Below are 26614 nucleotides of genomic sequence, written 5' to 3' on the forward strand. Positions count from 1 at the left end.
AGGTAGAATGTTATCATACCATAGCAAGGCAGTCAGGTGTTGAGGGTGGCAGAGAGAATAAGAAATGTATAGCCGAGTGTGTGGAAAAAATATGATCCTGACTCCTCTCACGTCTTCCATATAAAGGAACAAGCCATGACTTCTTAGCTTCCACTAGTTTAAAAGATTATATGCCAATTCAAATTGCCAAGTGTTAAATCAATTGAAAAGAAAGGGGAAAATAAAAGGTTGGAAAAATTATAATTCAATTTTTATTATAATATATATTTACATACGTTTATGTAAGTATATCAATGGGGTGACATCATTTTATTAAGTTATTATAATATAATGGTGCCCTTTGAGTTATGTTTTTATATTTTAATTAGATTATTTTATGCTTTCTTAGATTATTTTCTTAATAGCTCATGCGGGTCCCACAAATATATCCTGTGTTCAAGTCGTTGTGTCCTATCCAAAGAAGTTTAAGGTCATACTTGTTGATCCCGATGACTGAACTAAGCGAGCATCCCATTTTGATGATCCCGTTTAGCAATGCCTCCCCTCTTTCATCTTCTCTTGCAATCACCCATGAAAACACTTCCGCCATAATAACAATTCTATAATAATTTCATATAAACATTTTAAAAGACTTTAAATTATTAATCATAATTTCAAATGAAGCAACTGCTAATCATCTAATAACAGTTAATGGTTAACGACCATCTTCATTAATAGTTAATACAACGTATATAAATAACTACTTATTTCACATGATCATTAAAGAATAATCTGTTAAATCCAACGGTTATGAACAAGTTTTAAAATTAGGTCAAATTTTTGGGATGTAACAAAGCCCCTCTTATACCACACTTTTTGCCTCGCCAAGTGGGCCGACTTGCCTGGAGGGAAAACAAAATTAAGTTAATCCCATAATTAATGGCCCAAATCTAAATACAACATTAAAATTACTTAGCTCTATAGTGAAATTGGCCCATTTAGTTGCTAGTTTTGATCAAAAGTTGCAAAATAAAAGCAAGGTAAGCTTAGAAGATGCCAAAATTTTCATTTAATAATGTTTTGGCAATTAAAATATCATTAAAATCGAATTTAGTAAGCCAAAATCAATTTTCAATTCCAAATTACTAATTTCTTTTAACATTTTTAAAATCCTTTAGGCAAAATTTCAACCAAATTAATTAGATTTTGCAATTTAATCCAATTTCAATTTCACTATCAAAAGGAAATTTCCTTTTCACCAAAAAAAAAATATTCAAGAGTTTCCAAAATGAGTAAATCTAAAAAAAATCATTTTGAAAATGCTCAAGCTTATACAATTATTCCAAATTTTCAAAAAAAAAAAATTCATCTAAGTCCAAAATTTGCAATATATCTTGCCAAATATCGTTCAAACCATCAAAAAAGTGTTGTTTTTGAAATCTGTTTGGCCTAAGGATAAAATTACATGTACTGAAAAATCAAGTTTCGCACCGGGTGAAAACAAATCAAATCAAATCTCTCTTGGCCTGAAGGCATCCAAGTGTAAAATTTTCAAATCAAAAACCCTTGGGCAACTCCAAATTTGCTAAGGCAACTGGAAAAAAAGAAGGGGGTCCCCAAAATTTTGTTGGGGCAATGATGTGAGAACCTCACAACAGAAGGTAGTATTATGGTAAAATAATGATGTATAACTAAACAAAGAACATAAATGATCTATATATAGAAGAATACACAAGAATGTTTCTATAACAAACAAAGAGAGAGAAATAGAAACATTTTGAAGCGAGAAAGAGAGTTTCCATATTGAATAGAGAGAGGATATGGAAACATAGAAGAAGAGTGACCATTAAAAATAGACGTAAATCTACGGAAGAGAGAGAAACAAAAACTGGGAGGTTTAACTCTAATGCCCTCCCTTAATGGTCAGTCTAACTTCAAAACAATTTTTTTTTTTTTTGCAAGGGAATCCACTTTGTAGGTACTACATTGTTGGTTTGTGGTAGCATTGGCTGCGGTAGGACGAGTGTCAATACTCAAAACAAGCACCTCAAGGTGACAATAGTCGAAGATCTTCATCATTCTCTACTTCTAGGTGTTGTAGTTTTTTCCGTTGAATCGCTGACTGCTTTGCAAGAGAAGATCGGTGAGAGATGCCATGACACGTTTTGATGCAAAAAAAATGAATATCTGAAAGGGCACAAACTTTGAGGCAGATTGACGGAAGACCTTCAAAAAATGAGAGGACACCTAGAAGAGAGCTCGAAAAACCCAGAAAGGATGTAAAATTAACTTCTGAATCTGCTGGCTCAAAAATTGAGGCATGGAAACTGATGCACCTAGAAAAACAGAGACCGATCTAGTAGCGATTTGCAAAAACCTACCAAGATTCAACAATTTTTTTTTTCAAACAACAAAGCACTTGAGAGTTTTGAAAGAAATCCTTTCCATTTTAGTAAAAAACAAGAAATTGCAGGTTTGCTGTAAAAAGGAGGAAAATGAAACTGTTGGCCACAGATCAAAGACAAGGATGTAGGAAAATTCTAGAGAATGCCAATAACAGTAGATATGCAGGAAAAAAACAGTTTGAAAAGACCTCAACAATGGCTGCGATTTGTATAGAAATGATGAGCAAAAAAACCAGTCAAATGGTGGCAATGTGCAGAAATAAAACCATGAAAAGAGGGGAAGATTGTGCCTAAAAAAGTGACTAGGCAGAGCTGACAGACTTGTTTGAACAAACACGAGCTAGGAGAAGAACAGGCACTGAAAAAACTTGGGAAAAACAATGCCAAAAACAGGTTCCAAACCAAAAACGCTGCCCAGAATGAGGACGCTAAAACCCTAGTCAGGTTTGGAGAAAAAATCCCGACAAACAAATTTTTGAACACACCTAGGCCAAGGTTGTTGAAAATCTGGAGTCTAAGATTTCATGAAGAAATAAAGATTTTCAAAACCGAAAAATAACTCAAAAAATTTCAATAATGAAATTATTATTTTTCAAAAAAATAACTCTGGTACTATATTATGGTAAAAATAATGAATGTGTTATTAAATAGAGATCATAAATGATCTATATATACAAGAATACACAAGAATGTTTTTATAACAAACAAAAAGAGAGATAGAAAATTTTGAAGAGAGAAAGAAGTTTCCATATTGAACAGATAGAGAATATGGAATCATAGAAGAAGAGTGACCATTAGAAATAGAAGTAAATTTATGGAAAAGAGAAACAAAAATAGAGAGATTTAACTCTAATAGGCAGGTTTATCATGGTTTAATGGTCATTGGTTGATTCTATTCCATTATAACAGGGAGCCAAAAACATCTGTAGATAATTTTACCAAATGAACACATGCACGTCAGATAATAAGAAACACATGATCTCAGGCTACAAGTCAAAGAGGATGTGGTCAATCTTCTTTCTCAAGGTAATCTGCAAATTCTTGGGTTCTCTCTAATTGTTTACCTTTGTCCTCGTTCTGTATTAAATATACTGAGAAGAATCTTCTCATCATCAACTTTTGATCCACACTTCAACTCCACATGCAATAAGAAGTCATCTCTTTTGATGGAGGTTGACACACACGGGTCAACTACATGGTTAGATTACAGATTGAAGGTTGATGCAGTATCAGTGATTTAGTTTAGCTAAGACTGGCTAGCCTTTTGGCATCATTATTTTTAGTGAATATGAGCGAAACAGTAAACAGTAAACTATCTCTTAACTCTACAGGATTTGATGTGCCGATGCTGAAAATGATGCTACAGTACAGCTGGTACACTGGATGGCTCAAGCTAACACTTGGGATACGCATTAGCATCAAATACCAAGGAAGTTAGGAAACAGATAGTTTTGCCCTGAACTAGAAGTGCATGTCTGTGTAAGTGGCAATCGATATGATCATTGACATGCAAATGCATATTGTATTGAAGGATGGGTAGATTCTAAGTCACAGCATTTGTCAAACTTCATCTGTGAAATTTGAATTTTGGCAAATTTTTACCCTTGCCGAACTTCATCTGAATTTTATGATATTTAATATAATATTGTTTGATTTGAAATAATAATGAGGTAGTTAAATTCAATTTTAAACTTATGTATTTTTTTTGGATAGATGACTTATATTTAAAAATAAATAAATTTATTTAACGCAAGTATATGTCAATTTGTATTTTGAATGTTTACCCTTACCAAACTTCATCCAAATTTTACAATTGCCGAATTAGAATTAGAATTCAAATCTTGCAAGTTAGGGTAGATTTCAAGTGGGGTTAAGTTGAAATCACTAGCTTAGGCTGTTCGATATAGGGCTGAATCCTACATGTGATATGGTAATTTTTGCACTAGATTAATTACGCTTTCTCCATTCCATAGAATAGCCTTTTTCACTGACATTAAATACTCTGATATCTAGGATTATTCTTGAGGTATTTGGGGAACATGACAAGTTAAGGGGAATGTGAGTATTAGACCAAACATGACTCATCCAGTTTTTCAGATTAAAATAAACATGTCAAATAGGAGCAGAATTGAAACAACGGGTTTTCTAATATCCCTTCTGAACTACGAAAGATTGTTCTCATGGATAACCAGAAGTATCCATATTTTGGTTCCCATTGATGGATTTTGAATATTGTTGTCTAGTATAGCTACAAGTGTATAGTTGGTGTTGGCAATTAGTGTCGTATTGTCCTCTCTATGTTCGGTTGTGCTCATTTCTATTTTATTCCTGGTTTTTGCAGATTTACTTCATGTACTATGCTCATTTCTATTTTATTCCTGGTTTTTGCAGATTTACTTCATGTACTATCAGTTTTACCAAGGGATCTGAACTTCATTGACCACACAAGTGACCTTGGATGGAAAGAGTATGTAATACAAATTGGGTGTTCAAACCTGCATTTCATTTTCAAAGGATACATCAGACCGGAGATTCTTTTTGGAGATCATGTTTCATTCATTTTATTTAAAAATTAGGAAAGGAAAGTAAGTTTTTTGAAATATAGTTTGCCTTTTCAGGTATCAGAGGGGAAAGCCCATCATCATTGATCCTGGTTTGTATTTATCAAGGAAGAGTGAAATTGTTTATGCTTCACAGAAACGACAGATGCCAGATGCTTACAGGGTTTTTACAGGTCACTTACCATATCCTTAACAATTTTTTTTCTTGTTTGTGAGAAGTCTGGAATCCATTTCACTATTATTTTCTTCTATATATTATGATTTCACTTTTGTTTTTTTATCTTCATGGCAATTTCTATTTGAACAGTGCTTAATTGTTAGTAAAGCAACTTATTGCTAGAAAAATTGAACGCACTTTACTGCTAGTTTTGCAAAAGACAGGCAGCATGAATTAGTGTATGGAACACAGAATATAGACACAACTGTAGAATCACATGATGGATTAATTTTCAAGCTGAAAATCATAACAGTAATGCTAAAATTAGAATACTTAGATTTCACTGTGCAACAAGCTCAGTAGTGTAGTACTCATTATCAAATTGAAATTTCAAAAATTTCTCCTCACTAGATTTATTAGAATCATTTGGCTCCTTTGCAAGAGGTCCTGAACCAATCTTGGTTGCATGATCTGGGCCTCATTGATCTGCCATGGCTTCTCAGATTCTATATTTCGCTCAATTCTCGAGGTCTCCTTGTACTCATTTGTCTTGCCACCAATAAGATGGAAGATACTTTATGCAACAATTCACTGTATTTTTGGACTCTCCTTGTACTCATTTGTTTTATGACTTAATTAAATGCAAGTTGTTCTCCACCAAGCTTCTATCCTTTCCTAAAGGTAAGTTTGTACTTGTAATAGAGTGGATAAAGAAATTCATTGGTCATTTTCTTTCAGCAACTAATGAACTAGGAAGTTCTGAAAGGACTGAAAGGAGGTGAATGTGAGTTTACATACCAATGATGAAGGTCCATATATGTTGCCACCAGCATAATGGATTGTCATGTGCCGAAGTCTTGTAGGAATTTGAATTAAGTTAAAAAAAAATTAGTCCACTCAGATGTCTTTATTGCAGCATCTTACAATGCACTTTTTGTTAAAGTATAGCTTCAGTTGGATCTGATAAAGTTGATATCAGTATATGGAACAGGTTTACAACTTTACACATACATGTACGTATGCATTTGTATATACATATACATACATATATTCATGTGTTTGATTTCCTCCACATACTGATATCACAAGCTATCTAATACCTCGTGATCATGCCCAGATCAGGCTGCATATATACATATATGCTGCTGTGATTATTTTCTCTTAAATCGAACATTGATTCATGACAATAATATCATCGAATGGCTTCCTTGTATTGCCCAGATCAAACAGCAATTTGTGTTACCATGATCACCCAGGATATTATCGGGCTTGTGTTTAATATGAACGCCCAAGTTAATGTAATCGGGCCTGCATTTAATATTGCCCAGTTTAGGTTCGGGTGTTAACAAATGGTGTGTTAATTGTGATTTGTTATGAATCATGTCACGTCCCGCAGAGACATGTCTCTACGATGACATGACTATTCAACCTTGTATATATAGTGATTCAAATGCAACGGAAAACATATCAATCACAAGGAAATAGTACTATCCATTGCATCCGCAATCATCAGCGATTATCTCCTCTATATCTGCAGTCATATCAATTGAAGATTGTTAGTATTATCACAGGTTAGAATTTCAGAGAAATATAAACATTGCATATACATTCTTGCAGTCATGTGTTTACATATAAGTACTCCATTATAGTGAATCTTTGATAACTGAATTATAAATAAATAAAATTCTATCTCAGATCCTAGATTCCTTAACACTTTTCGATGTCCTTGTCACCAAAAGAACAATTTTAGGAGGGTTTTCAACAAATTCTTCAGATTGAAGAAGGTTTGTCTTGTGTTGAATTCTGACAGATTATCTTTGTGAAACTCTTGTGGTCATCAAACTCTTGTAGTCATCAAGTTAAGAAAATTTACTCCACTCAGATTTGATTATTGCAGCATCTTCTGTGCCATACTGAACATCCTGGTCACCAGTAAAACAACTTCAGGAGGGTTTTACACAAACCATTGCAGATTCATTTCATATGCAGCCATGTGCAAGGGGGTGTTTGATATGGCCTAACTTAATTGAATGATGGGTTGAACATTCTTACTGTAAGATTGTGATGTGAGATTTCTATGAGGAATCATGGCCTTCATTTGTTTGAGAATGCTATCCATACATGCAAAGATCTCTCCAAGGATAGGAATGTTAGAGCCTTATATTAGATGACCGTAAAAACTAGGGATATGATGTATCTTACATTTGACAAAATGTTTCTTTGGCCACCACATAGTTCATTCTCTTTATCCTATCTATCTTGGACCGCTCCAATGTAAATTTGCTCATTTTAGAGTTGTTCATTGCAAGGTCTTAAGCAACTCAAGCCTTCTGTCATAAAATGAAGTAAGATGCAAAATGGACGTTAATTGGCTTGAGGGATTCTGCCTTTCAAAAGAGCTATCTATGCTCAGTGCTGTTGAATGCATTGTTCATTGCATGCATACAATATATTGGCTAGTAATGTGTCTGTAAGTAGCCTCAAATAATTTCTTTGCTGCCTTGCACACAATTCTGGTACCTATGCCTAGCTGCATTAGCAGAAACACCAACCTTCTTGTGGTGTCATGCGAAATCTGGAAATGAAAACTCTTGCTTTTGGGCTTTACAGAAGGATCAACAACCCAGGGGAAGTAAGGGCATTTTGTACATGTCTGTCTTATAAACAAGGGAGTGCGTCTAATTTCCATCCACCCATCCGTGAGATTGCAGTACCTATGTGTCACTCTTGATCATCTCCTCCATCATTAACCTTGGAATAATGAATTTTAAGATGGTGGTTCTTAATTTTGTTATTGCAGGGAGGCACATATGGTGGACTTTCTTTGCATGGTTACTTGAAAACCATATTGAAATAAGGAGATCAAATGATCTGATATGGAATCTTGTTGGCCAATTGTTTTTGTTAATGGCATCATCTGTCTCCTCTGCAGCCCCTGGCCATTTAACAATTGTGATTTGGGTTGTTGCTGGACTTACATTTCCCCGTTTCCTTTGCACTCATCTCTAGGGTGAACTGCAGTTATAGAATTATGCCCAGAAGCCCTAGGAAAGTTTTAGATAGTGCAGAGATGCTTGCATTATGTCATCTAATAATTCCTGCTCTCTTTTCAATTTTATCATTTAGAACAAGGCCCAACTTCTTTACTAGATAAATCTAGGAGGTGTACATTAACTCCTGTAAGGCTGCCCTTCCATTTAAGGCTGCCAATGTTGCATTTCCAATGCTGATTCCCTGTTGAATTATGGGCCTTGTTTTTGTCAAGAGTTACTGCAAAATTTTGTGAAGTTTTTTTCTCATTGAATGGTCCCTTAGAATATGTTGATTTATCAGGATTGCTGCAAATGTATTAACATTGCCTCATTGGTATATGTTTTCCAAGAGCTGCGATCACTCTCTTATATTGTGGAAAACACATGGAGAGACATGTCCCTTTACGGGCCATGTTTATTCACTATTATTTAATTAATATAACAATTATATATTATATAAACTCACACACACATATATTTAGTTTAGTCTCATGGGTTTATCCAACTGAAGCTACCAAACATTAACACTCCCTCTTACCTAGGGAGGATAAACACGTAGATATTATGCCATTGATAATATACAGAATGACAAAATTTGATGATATCTTTGATTAGAATATATCCACCATTTTGATATCAAATTTGATATCATGAGTATCGGTCTCCAAAATATCAACATATGATATTCACCAAATACTTTGAGTATTGGCCTATAGAATATCAACATATGATATTCACCAAGTACTCAATAAGGTAATGGCCTGTAGAATATCAACACATGATATTCACCAAATACCTATCATATATCTATACAAACAACTCATAGACCGTCAAGTGAATGACATCTAACACTTAATTGTTGATTTACAAGATATAATTTATCATTATCTATTTCAACGTTTACATAAAATGTATATCATGATTTAAGTTATTGTAAGTTCATCACCTTTCAATAACTTCTGCAAATACAAGTGATAATCATTTGGAAGTTGTCACTTCCTTATGATGTACACAGGGGGTAGCCCATCAAAATCATGCCGTCACACATGACATCTAAAGTTAACATGAAGTCAAAACTTCCTCTGACTCTGATAATGATCAAGATCTTTAAAAATCAACTGAAACAGATCCTCTATCTGCTCCTTCTGACGGATGTATTAGACTCCCTCTAAATGTGAAATTCTTCTCTTTCAAGAATTCTTCATCCATTGATCTTATGACTGCAAGCATCAAGATCTTTCTCCCTTCTTAATCTGTCCTGAAGACATTTCATTTGAAGAGATAAATAACTCATAAATAAACCATCTTGAGGGGAAATATCAATGATATAAGCATGCAATATTTTCTCGCTTAATGTTATAGTAAGAATTAACTACATAAAGATTCATGGTCATTATTCAAGAGCATTAAATTAAAAAATACTTATCTCTTAATTCATTTTGTTGCAACTAGTTTACTTTTCATGGAGATGTCAAAATTTTCTTCTTGGATGCACTCAGGTCTGATTTGTCTGCTACTCCAAGGAATGATGTCAAGTGTGCGACAAAGTCAATAATCTTGAACATTGCTCCCAAATGTGGTGCTCAAGAATGGGGTTAAATCCTAGGCAAATTACTAGCTGCCCACCAAGACAAATCTCCTCCAATGGCGGGTGAATCAAGACTGACAATGTTGGGAGGACAACTTCATCCGAATTGATATGGAGGACACCTCCATATCAGTCCTCTTATAGTCTAGTTAGCGGTGGGTCCACCCTTGGTGACTTGTACAGCCTATGTAACCTGATTGCACCCTAACATACTTTTAATTCCTGTGCCTATTCATTTGATGTTGGACTTGCATGGGGTATCGTTCCCAAGACTCGTAGATTCCTTCCTTAACATGGACAATCTTGTCTCACCTTCTACTCTATATCTGACAGTGGTAATGGGTTCGATAACTGGTTTAGTCCCCATTCGATGTATTTTTGTTTCTCTTAATTCAATTCCACTTTTAAATTGCACTTCATTCTTTTTTCCATTCGGGCATCTTCATTATCCATTAATGGGTGGGACTGATAAAAGAGTCACCCTATTTAATTTTCTTCATTTTGTTTGTTTTTCTTTCGGTCACTTCTAGAAAAGAGGAGCTGTGCTGACGTGTCTGTGGGAGTTTGACTTCTTAAAAAACCCTAACAGCAGTTGATCCTAACAATGCATCACCATCCTACAACAGCTATCCTTCCTTCTCTACCTTTTCAAAAAAAATGCATCACACTCCATTCACGGCATCTCATCTTCTTGTTAGTTATGGTGCAATTCATAAAAAATGTATGCTCTATTACAGATATCCATTAGTCACACATACAACCCGTTTTCTAAAGCTTCGTTTTGTCAGTAAAGACATCATGCAGCTGCTCGTCTGTTTGTTGTTTTGCTTGATCACCTCTTTAATGTGAGGAATGTGCTTCTTTCCCAATCTTGTGTGGATTAGCTGCATGGTGTTGTACCTCTTCTTCATATTCGGTCTTGCAGAAATATATAGTCTGTTTTAAAACTTACTTTCTTTGACTACCAGGTTGATGACATGGGCCCATTTGCTTTATTATGCGGTGGTTTTTCTTTTCATATGTGTCACAATTTGTTCCTCCACAAACAAGCCTGTGTATTTCACATTATCTTTATCTCTAATTTTCTTACATTTGCAGTCTATCTCTGATACCATGTTGATTTATCAGGATCACTGCAAATGTATTAACATAGCCTCTTCGTTATATGCTTTCAAGAGCAGTGATCTCTCTCTTATATTGTGGAAAACACATGGAGAGACATGTCCCTTTATGGGGCATATCTATTCATTATTATTTAATTAATATAACAATTAATTATTTAATTATATATATATATATATATATATAATCTTAAATATATAATTTATATATCTTCAGTTTAGTCTCATGGGTTTATCCAACTGAAGCTACTAAACACTAACAGAATATTGAATCGATATCTTTGAAAGGCAGTTAAAAAGCAAAGCATTTCCAACTGAACTTTCAATCTGTGTGCTTAACCCTGTTAATCCTCCAATTTGACTGCACATTTCACTTTTATCCTCAAGTCATTTAACTGACATTGACCCCAAAATCAGAATGGGAAAATTAATTAAAAAATAATTATTTTTTTACTACATTATGAGTGGCAAAAAATCCAACATTTTTTTATCTCAGAAATAAAATATGTAACATTTTAACTCACAAACAAAATACACAAGGAACTTAACTGGCCAATGCAAGTTTAAAAAAAAGAAGCTGCCTCGAGATGAAATGGAAGGAAGAGTGTGGATGCTTTAAAATGAAAAGCATTTTTTTTGATGGGTAAGAGGCCGAGGACAAGATTAATTATTATTATAATTATTTGTTAAGTTTGACTAGACTCAAACCCAGGACCTCCCAAATAAGAGGCTCACAATTTACTGTTGTGTTGTAGGCTCTTGCTTTTTTAAAATGAAAATCTTTGATATGCAGATTTAGGGGAGCTTTTCAAGGATCCAAAATTCTGTACTTGTGGGTATAAATATTGGAAGTCATCAGCAGAAGGGAACTTAATCTTTGACCCTCTTCTCATTCCCAGTGTGAATGATACTATCCCTACTTTACATTGAGTATTGCAATAAGGTTTTCTAAAGAAAATTGGGGAGCCCACAGGGAATATGTTAAAAAAAATATAGGTATCTAAATGTTCTTAACTCTCAACAATCTGAAACAATGTAATTTTGAATTAAAATCTCTCTCCTAATGAATCATTTTAGATCTGGGACTGGAATGGTAATAACATGTGGATTATGAGAACATTCCTTAACATTGTTAATTTGGTATAGTTTTAGAAGTTGTCTCTGTTTAGACAACCTTGCTTTTTGGTTCATGCTATTTTTAGTGCCTTTAAAAACTCTATTTATTTGTGCATTGCCAATACAATTTCTTATTCTGGTTTTTAACTATTTCATTGGGGTCTCTGCCAACATCAATATATTTTAAATAGTCTCTGGCTGAAAACACTTGACCAGAACCTGCAGATGCACAAAACAATGTCCAACTGAGATAAATGAAAGGTTTGTTGATATTATAGTGGCAGGAGTTATCTTTCTCTCCTGTATTTGAAATAAATTAATATATTATATGGCCAATTCAAGTGGAGTGATGCTTCATTTCATATTATATCATATCAAAGCTGAATCATCCCAGATGTTGTCTCACCTTGTAACACTACAGCTAAGGAGCTGACATAAAGTTGCAGCAGGAGACACTTCAACTGTAATGTTGTCTTTTATTGTGTAGGAGTTGGACTCTTCGTTGCCAAGACAATGAAGAGTCCAACTCTTCACGATCAAGAAAAGTTCTTTTGTCAAGTAGACATTCACATTCATTTTGCTGATTGATATTCCTTAAATGGGTGCGTGGTGGTGATGGATTATTCATTTTTTGTCCGCATATTCAGAAGTGCTATGATTCATTGCTTCAGTTTGGCCTAATATTTGGGCATTGTAAGACAGTCTTCTGCTCATCTCAAATATTAAAATATGCAAGTGATATATTTGTGGCTGGGTTTTTCTTTCTCAAGTTGGAGGCTCTTCCAGGGTATTTTTCTATTGATTATCATAAAACAAAAAAACAAAGCATCCATGATTAACAGGAGTATAACCCTGCTCAGACTACTGAGGGTACACCATGATGACTACTGAGGGTACACCATGATGATCCCAAGCCCCAATATCAAAATATAAAGTTATAAACGGAAATAATGATGAGTTCAAAAAGTACAACATAGTTTTAACCTTTAGGAATACAATTCAAAGTCCAGAATATCTACTACATAATCTGGGAGATCACTGCTGGAATCAGAGGTAGTAATATAAAAATTTTAATGGGAGAAACATGTTGGTTAATGAAAACATCAGACTCCTTGCTGAACTGCTCCTGTCTGCGAGCACTTCCAGTAACTTCTTTATTCCTCCATTTACCACTGTCCTTTAGCTGCTGGATGAACTTTGCCACAGTGATGTCAAACTCGTCTCTGTCTTTGATGGTTGTGTATCCAGGTGCTATCTCCTTCTCCACCATTGCCTTTCCTTCCTTTAGAATCTGAAGGAATTTGCTTTCTTTCATCTTGATGATGGCTGTAACCTGCAATGCAACATCAGTATATTTGAGTCTCCGCAGAGACTCAATAAGGTGCCTGCCCTTGAAAACATCATTATTTCCAATTTTCCAAATGTTTCATAATAAGACAGATGAAAGAATAGACCAAAAGATGTTACACCATTTGCTGCTATTGTCAAAAGAACCAGTGATAATGTTATCAAAAGATAAATTTTTGTTAAGATTCAAACCAAAAAAGATTTCAAACTTCTCTGGCAAAGATGCAATCAAAGAACACATGATAGACAGATTAAAAGTTTCTTCAAACAGATCAGATATTAGGTTCCTCTCGACTTTAAAGGTAATTTGTGCATGAAGAGACACCAGATAAGATAAGATAATGATATTAATGTCCAACAGAAGACCAAAAGATTACAGCAATAAAGGAAACCCCAGCAGGAGCATACAAAGATGTCCGAACAAAACAAAAACAGCCAAAGAAATAACAATAAAGAACAGAGACCAAGAAAGCGCTAGGAATCTTTCTTGGGCGAGAAGAAATTTGTCACGGAATGAAACAACTGCCGATGCGAAGAATCATTGCCCTGTCTCTGATCACTCCTAGAAGAGCATCGCTGGTGCAAGTAGTCAGAACGGGATCTGACACATCTAGAAAACCCATTAGCCTGAATAGAGCTGGAAGAGCTTTTCACACCACGCAAAGGGGATAATGGTGTGAAAAAGGCAGTTTTGAGTTGAGTAGATGAGTGCCGGTGGAGAAGCAGTGACTGGATCGTGCTATAACGAAGCGTGGTGGCCTCTCGAATATAAAGAGCAAGACATCTTTGATCATAGTAGCTGAAAAAGTCATGTAGAGAAAAGCAATCTCTAAACAAACAAAAGAATCTTCCTCTAATCTCATAGTAGATGGGTCATCGAAAAAGAAATGAGCTTCATTCTCCACCTCCCCCAAAGTACAAAGCAAACAGATCTGCTCCCCACAATCAATATGATGATTAGTTTGAGCACGAAGACAGTGGGAATCAACTCTGAAAGAACCTAAAGAGATCCACAAGGCATGGGACCACTTTCGTAAAAGATAGCAAGGATGGGTAATGATCCCATCAGATACCTCAAGAAAGTGCTCCGCATAAAAAATCATACGTGGACGCACCCTGCCAGGAGGGTTAACCCAAGTAGTAGAAATGTAAAGTCTATAGATATCAAGACAAACATGCTCATACAGCTCCTTTTGAGAGGGGAGAAGATGAGCAGGGGCATCCAAAGAGAACTGAAAAGGAGGGAGATGATCCATGCCAATCTCGATCGAACTCAGCAGAGAAGAAACCTGTGCATACCAACAACGCGCGTGAGAACTAGAACTAGACTTAGCAGCCGCAATGGAGATAGAAGAGTAGTAAGCCAAGTAGGAGTAGCGGTTCTGATCCGCAACAATATCAGCAAACCCACGAAGACAATGAAGGAACCCGACCAAATCAGAAATGGCCGCGAGTTTGAAAGGATGAACACCAAACTCGGCTAAAATGATATTGTGAGGAATGAACCTGTGACATCTGATGATGCGCCTCAAGAACAAAGTTTGAATCCGCTCAATCGAGGCCTAGTTAGAGCTAAGAAGAGAAGGGCCCCAAACCACAGAGCGGTAAAGGACAGTCGGTCGTACCAAAATGTCTAAAAGAGATAACTTAGACGAGGTATCTTGGAAGTGATGTTTGAAACACTGTTCCTCAAGCAAAGCAAGTGAATCCATACCCTTATTAACTTTGGGCTGAATAACAAGTCTCATACTAAAATGCGGACCAGAAAACATGACCCCCAAATAGGTGTAGGATGAAGTAATCTCAATCTCCTGGCCTTGAAAAATAAAGTGAAGATGAGAGGTCTTTAAACAGTTAAAGACCATGATCCGAGTCTTACCCTAGTTAATAAGAAGCTGTCTCTAATCACAAAATAAAGCCAGACCATCAAGAAGTCTCTGCAATCTATCTGGAGAAGAAGCAAGGAGAACCACATCATTTGCAAAAAGAAGGATAGAAATTAGAACCTGATGAAGATAGCAGCCATCACCCGAGAGCGAAGACTTCAAGAGAAAGTCCTCAAGTTCATCAATATACAACCCAAATAAAGTAGGCAAGAGAGGACATCTATGCCTAACCCCAATAGTGCTATGGATCGGATCTGAGAAACTCTCCGGAGTCTGGAATTTGACAACAATAGTCTCATACAATCTCATGATAGAGATACGAAGCATCTCAGAAATACCAATCTCCCTAAGTCTCTCAAATAGGGCCACCCTAGGAACATAATTGAAAGCTTTGCGAAAATCAACAAAGCAACAATAGAAGAAACAATACAGTTTAGGTTCAATAGGATGTTTCAACAAGTTTGAAAGGATCTTATTCCAGTCAAATGGCTTATATTGGAGGTTCCATTTAAGTTTGAGATGGCTAAGGATATCAAGATTATGAATAAGGAGGGAGTAAACGTATTTGGATTTGACAAGGTGGAGGGGAGTGGAGTCAGGTCAAAACAGTTGGAAAACTCTCACTTGGCAACAACTCGCCAAGCCCCTAAAAGTTTACTCGGGAAAAAATTGGCCATTTTTTTATTAAAAAAACTCGGGAAAACTCAGGAACCTACAAAAACTGCTAAAATTTGATTAAAAATACATTTGAAATTTCAATAAGAAGATGCTTTTTATGAGTTAATTAAAGAGAACACAAAAGAAACAAGCTGAGTTTAGATATATGTAAATGCCTCCCAATGTAGAGAATTAACTGGCAAACAAAACGATATTGTTTTTTTCCTTTATCCTGCCGTCTTCTAACACAGCAAGTTGTTTTTAAAAACTCGCCGATTACTCGGTGATTAAATGCAAAAAAGGGCGAGTTTTTACTCCGCGATTAAATCTGCCAACAACTTGCCTGGGTAAAAAACTCGGCATTTAGTGGCAAATCGCTGATTATTCAGTGATTATGTCAACTATGGTTGGAAGGAATAGGATTCTTTGGTACAACAACCTTTTATCCAAAAAATATATACCGAGTGCACCGTTTCAAGATGGTAAAAGTTCTCCATTGTGACTCTGGTATATTATATTTCTCCTTAAGCTCAGATCACTGAACGAGGGAGCTGCCATTAATTATATCCTTGAAACTGACAATACCTTTCTCTGCCCATCTTCTAGCAGAGCAACCTTGAACAAAAGCTAGGTGTTTGTCATCATGCATTAGATTCCACGAGATGGAGCTCTGATGTTACCTTGTTCATATCTCTTCTTACCACCAAAGAGGTGTCTGACATATTTCCAGCTCTCCAGATGGATTTAAATACATTGGATCCACCCACGCTAACATTGCAGTTTAAGGTGAGAAGGTCTGATATATTTAAATCAGTTTTGGAATTTAGCTTTGGTAGGATGGGCTCTGGATAAGTTATTCCTGACAAGAACTTTCTGGGGTTCATCCGCTTGTATAGCTTTAGCTATCCATCTAATAGCAAGTGCAATCCCTTGCATTCTTAAGTCTTTCAACCCCAATCCTCCTAAATCTTTGCTTCTTGAACACCAGTCCCAACAAACTGAATGATATTTCTTATTACCTTTACCATCTGACCACATGAAATCTCTGATAATCTTTTGATTGAAAAGCCATGCAGAAGATAAATATATGGAATAATAAGAGAGGATTTTCTGACAAATTTCTACTCTGCCAGCCATGGTATGGTTGTCAGCAATTCATTTTCTCAACTTCTTGGCAATTTTCCCCTTAGTCCACATCCGCATATCATTAATGTTCGGATTAACAGCAAATGGAATCCCTAAGTATCTCACTGCACGATTGGGTCCTCCCCATCCTATACCGTATTTGAGGCACCAGTGTGGCGGTCCTTTTTCCCATCCCAGCAAGATGGATTTTGAGAGAGAAATCTTACTATGTGAGGCAGTACAAAAGATATTTAATTTCTCCGTAAGGTGTTCCATATTCCATTCTTCTAAACAATAGGGGATGGCTGTGTGATCTGCAAACTGAAAATTACAAAGCTCTTGGTTTTCTAGGGTATTTGTTGTGCCTTGAGTTTATTATTTTGTTTTTGCCGCTTATTTTCATATCTGGTAGAAAAAATTAACACGATATCAGAGCAGGTATAAGCAAGATTAGGATCAGATTCATTCAAGCAGCGAAATCTTCTTCTCTTCTCCTTGTCTAAATAAGTCTTTCTAAGCATCGAAGATGGTGTATGGGCTCATGGTTGAAGATAGGCTTCGTGGTGGATTGAACTTTCCCCCTTGAAAATTCAGAGTTCCTATTACATTGGAAGAAAATAATCTTCTAGACTTTGTGGAGAATAATGTGGCTGAGCCATCCAATGAGGCTGAGAAAACTCAATAGAAGAAGAATGACATTAAAGCTAGCAAGTTCCTGATAGATTCTGTGAAGGATTATCTTGTGCCAATTATATCCAAGATGAAGTCAGCCAAAGTCATGTTCAAGACTCTCCAAGACCTGTATGAGATCAACAATGCCAGCAGAGCTCTTGCCTTGAGGCAAAAACTTCACCATATAAAAATGGCTAAAGGAGATTCAGCCTGTTCCTTCTTCATGAAGTTTATTGAGTTGAAAGATTAGTTATATGCCATTGGAGATATATTTGAAGATAGAGACCTAGTTATGGTGGTAATGAATGGTCTTCCTCAATTTTGGGAGTCATTTAGCCAAGGCATTTGTGGAAGATCTAAAATACCCAAGTTTGATCATCTAGAGTTGATTGTATTCAAGAGGAATCCAAGTTGACAGCAAGAGGAAATAAACAAAGTTCTTGTAATGAAGAAATTTATATTCTTGCTGTTCAAATGTGCAGGAAGAGATGGAGAGAAGGGGGAGAAGATAATTTCAAGAGGAATAGAGATAGAAATTCAGATTCAGCTCTTGAACCAAAGGAGGAGGAGGATCTTTCTCACATTCAATTTTTCAAATACGACAAGTCTAGTTACTATTATCGAAATTGTACATCAAGAACAAAACAACAAGCTTCTATTGCAAATGTTGATGAGGTGTCACCTCAAAAGGATTCTGATGACAACTTAAGGGGATTTCTTTTCATCTCAGCTCTTTCAAGCAACATTCCAATTGACAACAACAATTGGTTGATTGATAGTGGCGCTTCATGTTACATTACAGGATATTGAGTGCTTCTTTCTGACTAGGTAGAAAGAGAAACCAACTTACTAGTGATAATCAAGGATGATGCTTGTTATTCAATAAAAGGTGTTGGGGCCACTTTTCTTCATTCAAATTTTGGCATCCATCATCATTTGAGTGATGTCTTGTTTGTTCCAAGAACCAAAAGAAATCTTGTCTCAATTTCAGCATTGGAGGACAAAGGTATCAAGTTGCATTTTTTGAAGGCAAAGTTCTTGCTTGGTTGAAGAACTCTAGCATCAAAAGAGAGTCCATACAAACTTTCTATTCATCCAATTGAAGTTTTATTGTATGTCTCCATGAATTCAAGTGAGCTATGGCATATGAGACTTGCTCTTCTACATTTCAAAGCTCTTCCATTTATGGAGAAAATGGTTTTTGGTTTACTGAAGCTTAGTTAGGAACATGATGGCATTTGCAAAGGATGTACAATGGGAAAGAATATTAAAGGTTCTTTCACAATATTGAAGTAGATCAAAAAGAATTTTAGATCTTATTTATTTTTATTTATGTGGACCAATGTTTGTGGCATCTCTGAGTGGATTTTGGTATTTTGTGATTTTCATCGATTACTATTCTCAAAAGACTTGGATTAACTTCTTGAAATCAAAGGAGTCTAGAGAAGTTCCTTATAAGTTCAAAGAATTCAAAGCTCAAGTTGGAAAGATGTTTGGGAAAAGGATCAAGGTTCTAAGATCTGATAATGGAGGAAAATACACTTCTAGAGGTTTCCAAAATTTCTGCATTGAGGTAGGGATTAAGAGGGAGATTTTTGTTCCGTGCAACCCTCAACAAAATGGAGTTGTAGGAAGGAAGAATGGATCCATGGTTGAGGTAGCCAAAGCTATGATTCACGATTAAAAATCTACAAAATTTTCTTTGGGCAGAGGCTTCTAGAATTGCTATGTATGTTCAGAACTAAAGCTCTCATCAAATATTGAAATACATGATTTTTGAAGAGGCTTTCATAGGTGTGAAACCTGAGGTTACTCATTTAAGAATTTTTGGTTGTCTTATTTATGTTCATGTACCTAAAGATAAAAGATCTAAACTAGAACCTTCAAAAGATCAAAAAGGTCTTACTTGGAGATAGACAATGAAGAACAAGAGATATCTCTGAATATGGATATTTCTCCTGATCATTCTACAAAGATTCAGAGAGGGTATTCTAAACCAGAATCCCATAGAACCAATTGATGGGCCAAGTAATATTGATATAGATTGAAAGAGATCTCTATGGGCCAGACATACCATGCAAGAGACAAAAGAGTATGTAGCTCCTTGTGGCACCTTTAGAGAAAGAAAGAGATTGTAAAAGTTTCTTGGACATGTGACATGAATGAGTCACATCATTGAGCCTAAGCCTTCTAGCTTTGAGGAGCCATTCAATCAACAAGTTTGGAGAGATGCCATGACAAAAGAATATTAGAATATTAGTCTATCCTCAAGAATGGTGCTTGGGATGTTGTACCTAGGCTTGAAGGAAAATCAGTTGTGTCTTCCATGTGGTTTTCAATATCAAACATGCAACTGGTGCGAGCATCGAGAAGTACAAAGCAAGATTTGTGGCAAGAGATTTCTCTTAGAAGTAGGGAATAAATAATGAGGATACATTTTCTCCTTATGCTCGTTATACATTTTATTTGGGCTGTCATTGCTTTTGCATCAACTAAAGGCTGGAATCTATATCAAATGGACATAAAGACTACATTTCTTAACGGTGTGATTGAAGGAGTGTCCATCGACTAACCAGATGGTTTAGTGATTCATAGGAGGGAGATTCATGTATGCAAATTGAAGAAGGCTTTGTATAGTCTAAAGCAAGCAAATATTGATCAATACTTGATGAGCTTCGGATTATCCAAGAATGATGCAAATTCCAACCTTTACTTAAAGATAGTTGATGGTAAGATTTTAATATTGGTTCTTTATGTTGATGATTCATTTCTTATTGGAGCAGATAATCGCATTGTGCAAGAAAGAATTATTCTTCGAGTTTGAGATGGAGGATCTTGGTCTTACGCACTACTTTCTAGGACTAGAAGTGTGACATAGGCCTAATGAGATTATTCTTTGTCAAGGGAAATATGCCATATATATATTGAAGAGATTTGGTGATGGATTGCAAGTCTATGTCTACACCTATCCCACCATGTATAAACAATTGAGTGGATCGTTGATGTGTATATTTAATACTAGACTAGATATTTGTTATGCAGTGAATGCTCTTAGCCAATTCATGTGTGAGCCAAGACAAATTCATCTAGTTGTAGAAAAACAAAATTCGAGATACTTACATGGCACAACGAGATATGGCTTTAGATATACTTCCTATGAAGATCTGAAATTAAAAGGTTACTCTAATTCCACTTGGGCTAGGAGTGTAACCGAGAGAAAGAGTACCTCTGCATGTTACTACAGCTTAGGGTCTGCCATGATTTCTTGGTGCAACATGAAACGATCATTTGTAGCCCAAAGCATTGCAAATTCTGAATACATTTTAACATGTATAGCAGCTCGAGAAGTAGTGCCGCTTTGAAAGACCCTTGCAGGATTGTTTGGTTAAACAAAGAAGCTAATTTGTGATTCGTTGTGATAATTAAAGCTACGGGAAACTCTCTTTTAATCTAATGTTTCATGACAGAACAAAACATGTGGAGATCAAATATCATTACATCAGAGATATGGTGCTGAGGGAAGCAATTCAACTTTAATATACTTGTAGTGATGAACAAATAGTTGACATTCTCACAAGCCTCTCTCTAGAGTGAAATTTGCACATTTTCAAGACAATCATGTTGGTGTGGAGAATGTTGCCCTTGCTAGAGGGAATCTCAGCAATAGTGATCCTTACTATATGCTAAAAATGCATATTTCTCCGAGACAAAGAAATATGAGGTGAAAACCCTTGGAGAAATGTTGCTCTTTCCACTCATGGGAGTAGCCATGGCGGATGTCATGTTGAGATGAGCACTTGTCCATATGCTTCCTTCTACACGTGCGAGTAGCCACAGTGGGCGTCATGTTGAGTGACTCAATTATGTTATCACATTAAGATGTGATGATCTCTTTCCAACAAATGGTTGTAGCCATTATGCGTGTCATGTTGAGAGACTCCATGACATGAATATCTAAATAGATAGCAAGAGGGAGTGTTGATGTTATAGTGGCAGGAATTATCTTTCTCTTCTTGTTAATAGATTTTGTGATAAACTCTTTTCGCAAATGGTTGTAGCCATTATGAGTGTCATGTTGAGAGACTCCATGACATGTATATCCAAATAGATACCTCCCTAGCTAAGAGGGAGTGTTGATGTTATAGTGTTAGTTTGTGGTGACTGATCAGGAAGTACTGTACATACTTAATTCTTTTGGGTCCTATTTTATTTGGAATTTTGGGCCAACATGTTGTAATTAATTATAACCCTAAAGCGTCAAAAATACTTGTATAAAAGTGCTTAGGGTTAGGGATTTTCATAATTTGTGATGCGATAATTGTTTCTTGCGGCGATATTGAGCTATAAGGGATTACGGATTGTAATTATTGGATCATAATAATATTGGACTTGCTGTTTGGTGGACGTAGCCCAGAGATTGGGTGTAACACACTAAATCTTGGTGTCTTGTGTTCTCTTCTGTGTGATTCAGTATTTTCTGATATTGTTTATATTTGCATGTAATTGTTATCTCTGTTTGTGGTTTAATCCTAACATATAGAAGCAGGGATTATCTTTTGCTTCTATATTCAAAATAAATAAATATATTATATGGCTGATTCAAGTGGAGTGACACTTCATTTGAAATTATATATTATTGAACCTAAGTCACAAGGTTTGAATTCAAATTTGAGTTCGTTGATCATAAAATTCGGATGAAATTCGACAAGGGTAAAAATTCAGAAAAAATCGACATTACAAGTAATATATCCACAAAATTGCCAAAATAGTTTGACATTGCTAAATAATTAAACTAAATAACTAAATATTATATCAAAATAAAATAATATTATTATAGATAACAGCATTATATTAAATATCATAAAATTCGGATGAAGTTTGGAAAGGGTAAAAATTCGCTGAAATTCTGGAAGAAATTCGGCGAATCTTGTGACCTGGATTGAAGCTGAATCATTATATACGTCGTCTCACCTTGTAACGTTACAGCTAAGGAGTTCACATTAGACACTTCAATTGTAACATCATCTTTTATTGCTTAGGAGGTTGACTCATCATTGCCAAGACAATGAAGAGTCCCGACTCTCCATGATCAAAACAAGTTCTTTTTCAGGTAGACAGTCATATTCATTTTACTGATTGATATTCTTTGCTGGGGGCATGGGCATGGAGTATTCATTTTTTGTCTGCATATTCATAGGTGCTATGATTCATTGCTTCAGTTTGGCCTAGTTTTTGGGCATTGTAAAACAGTCTTATGATCATTCATAAATATATAAGTGATATATAATATATCTGTGACTGTATTTTTCTCCCTCAAGTTGGAGGCTTTCCCAGGGTATTTGTTGTGTCTTGAGTTCATTATTTTGACTTTGCTGCTTGTTTTCATTTCTCGTATACAAAATTAACAAGGTTGGCCAACAAAATTAAAAAAAGACAAAAGAACATAATAATGCAGAACAAGTAAAAGTAAATTCTAAAGAGTATATGAATATCTAACAAAAGGTAAGTCAACAACCGTAGCTTCTCTCAAATTCCAATAGCAAGTCATGACAAAAGGTGTAAGTCAACAACTGTAGCTTCTCTCAAATTCCGATTGCAAGTCATCACTTTCTCATGCAGGATCTGAGTGAACCTGAACAAAACGAAGAGCACGATGATGGTAAGATCTCAATGCTATCAGTAGATACTTCCAAAGTTGCCAGCCTAGTGAAGTACAGAAAATTTGAGAATTACCAGCAGCAGATTTAATTGACTTGATTGAATCTTAGGAAAAGAAAATGTGATGTCCCTTTGCACACTCTTGTAGGGTTTGTGCTAAATTCTTAAATTCCAAATTTAGGAGACTTATTTCTAACTATAATTTGTAGACAATTTTTGTTTCCTTCCACAAATGAGAGTATTGAATGTGACTTGTAAATATATATATATATATATTATCAATCCCCTTATTCCATGAATTAGATGAAGGAAAGAATAATTAATGAACTATATATCGATGTGATATAGAATTATATTGTCAACACAATAATTCTGATATAATTCTCTGATCTGAAATCAGTATGTTAATTCTTCTACGAGATGTTTCGATGGGAATATAAAATGGTTTAGAACTTCCAGCTATGATATCAGACTTAATAAGTGAGATGAGATAGTATTGCTTATAATGGGAAGGCTTTATTTATTGGATGCAATGTATAATTATGCAAGCTATATCTGCTATATCACCAAATTGATTATATCCTTGGTATGACAAATTTTATTTAGGGAGGTGAAGGAACACTCGTATGTTCCGGGTAAAGGAGTTTGGGTATAATGTTGAATTGATCCTTTATGGTTCAAATGGTTTACAATTGCAATCACTACTAGAATCAATTGCAATCACTACTAGAATGTACTTATTATGAGTCTGCAATTAAAATGCTTATCATTGTTCGTAGCTTTACCTTGCTGAATGTGCAATGACCTTATGAATTTGTTAATGCAACTGATTATCTCTATTACTACTTCTCCGCAATCCTTATATCTTCCTTTTTGTATTTCTTTAATCCCACTCCCTTCGATGCCCCTTTTTCTTCTAAGGGTCTGGTTCTATACATCCCTTAAGAGGAAAAAGACGCGACTTTTTCTGTGACAGCCCAATGTGGCAACTCATCACATAAATCACTACTTTCATAGTACATGGCGCTTGCAACTGGTTGTTTGGTGTTTGTTTGGAATAATCATGACTGTTGTCAATGTTGGTGTTTGTTTAATAGCATCTTTATAGTCTTTAATTAATGCTAAACTATTATTAACTATTAAGTGAATTGCCGACCTTCACTCAATCAGTGTACATCAAGCACATTTGGTATGTTGTTCTCTTGATTAGTCAGTAGTCTTTTATTAATGATAAACGATGCACACAGGTTTAGAGTTTTAGGATTTATTGCTGTCCATTTTGTGATTGCTGTGTTTGCAGTTTGTATTGAGATGTTATTGCTGATTTGGAGATAATCTTTTTCATCTGTTAGGTCCTCATATGTTATTGCCGTTCAAATATAAATTTGCTTCCTTAATCGATATTGATGGATAAATTATGAGACCATTTGCAGCCGCGTCCATCCAAGTTATGACCAGAACTGCACAAGGTAACATATTGAGAGGGTTGATCATTCTGCATAGGACAAATGTACTGTCTTCTGAAGAGTGAAGACCCATTATATGGGGTGCTTATTTTTAATGTTTGGGATATATTGTGATTTGTTGTAACTTTTTATGAACATATTTTATAATATATCTCAGGTCTGTATGGTATTAATATTTAATTAATATTTATGTAGTTGCACGATAGTATACCAAATAAATATATTATACATATTAAATATGTAATATACATAATATTTACATTTATATTTATAGTTTGTATTAAAATATTATCAGTTGTTTCTAATATAATATAATATAATTATATTTTTTCATTCATTCTTATATTTTAATATAATTATTTATTGATCATTTTCTAAGTTTATTAATTTGTGTATTGTTAAATATTATTTCAAAAAATGGATGATGTAATTAGGGTTTCAAACGGAGTGCTATGAAAGAAAATGGTTGGCAGATCTATTTGAAATCCTTACACAATCCAAGGAAAGTCAAGTAGAAGAAGGATAAAATCTAGAAACTCAAACAATCCCAAGTAGCCAATGGAATAGTTTTAAGTGGAAGACAAAATTTTGGAAGAAGAGAGATCTGAGTTATCCTCAAGCCTCTAAACAAAAATATTCACTCTGATTCATCTTCAACCCCATTGGGCACCTTTACATGCAACAGAAGAAAAAGATGGAAAAATTAGTGCTCTTATTTCAAGAAATAGGTAGAGCAGATCATATGCTGTAACTTCTCAAAAGCCCATGATTCGTTCCGATCTTTTAAGGCATGTCAATCAAATTCATGTTTCCTTCTAATTGGGCATGGCTGCTTATATTTTCTCATTAGATATATGAGTTGATTTGTGCATTGCTAGTAACTTCATACCACCATATGACAGCAGTAGAATCAGCTATTAGAAATGATCAAGAAATGAGCTGGAAATCTGAAGATTCGAAGAAACCATCCTCATAGGAGGCTTGAGCTCTATGAAAAATCCAGCTGAAAAAAGGAGCATATTTTTTAAATCTTAGAGCCTCCGTTGATCTTCTTACTCTTCTCTGTTACATGTTGAATTCATCGAAGGAAAACTCACCTGGTTTAGGAGGAGAAGAAACTCTTTATTTTAGCTTCACAAATAGATCTAATAATTGTAATTGGATACTGGTTCTCACTTCATTTCTATGTAAACATTAGAGTACGTGATAGAACATTCTGTATCTTTGGCCATTGATAGTGGAAATCAGTAATGTAATCAACATGACAAGGCGTAAGCAAATCAAATATGAGTGTACGTGACTTCTTTTCACAAACTTCTTGTGGCAAAGTAATGACGTGGTGGGAAAAAGCTAACCATATCAAGAGCCACTGTATGCATCTCTTTATGAACAAACTCAAAACACCTGAAACAAAAAATGTAGGCCTTGAATAAGATTTCGTTTGGAAATATCTTTGTTGAAATAACTGGAAGACAACAGCAACTGGGTGTTATGCAAACCCAAATCAGAGAAGGATTGATAGGAAGCAAGGAAACCAAGAAGAAAGTTTTTGGATGGTGATCCTTGGGCTCTTGATAACCTAAGTTCTCATAAACATTTCAGCTCTAAAGGTTTTTCCTTTGGTGATGATAATTTATTAATTAGCAGTAGCAAGATGATACTATGATAGTTGAAGGTAATGACCCTTTTTTTCTTGCTTCCGTGTCTTGTTTTGGGCATCATAAGGTTTGCTGTTTCTTTTATTACTTCTTCCCGTGTTGATTTTATTCCAGATCTCCTGTGCCATTTTCTAATGTTGATGGGTCTAAAGGTGTGGTCTTGTATTATCTTTTGGTAAGGGTGTT

At 35.3% G+C, this 26614-nt stretch overlaps 1 protein-coding gene across 1 annotated transcript in view; it reads left to right on the forward strand.

Moving 5' to 3' along the window:
* Positions 1 to 26614, forward strand: part of LOC149571994 (beta-glucuronosyltransferase GlcAT14A-like) — a 63797-nt gene that overhangs the window by 19548 nt on the left and 17635 nt on the right. Inside the window, exons 2-3 of the mRNA XM_089813363.1 lie at positions 4776 to 4851; positions 5003 to 5118. Of these exons, the coding sequence (XP_089669489.1) occupies positions 4776 to 4851; positions 5003 to 5118 (192 nt within the window). The remainder of the gene's footprint in view (positions 1 to 4775; positions 4852 to 5002; positions 5119 to 26614) is intronic.

Source organism: Cupressus sempervirens, chromosome 2 (genome assembly GCF_028749045.1).
Source record: "Cupressus sempervirens isolate cs-2001-9-10 chromosome 2, ASM2874904v1, whole genome shotgun sequence".
NCBI classification, from domain to species: Eukaryota; Viridiplantae; Streptophyta; class Pinopsida; order Cupressales; family Cupressaceae; genus Cupressus; species Cupressus sempervirens.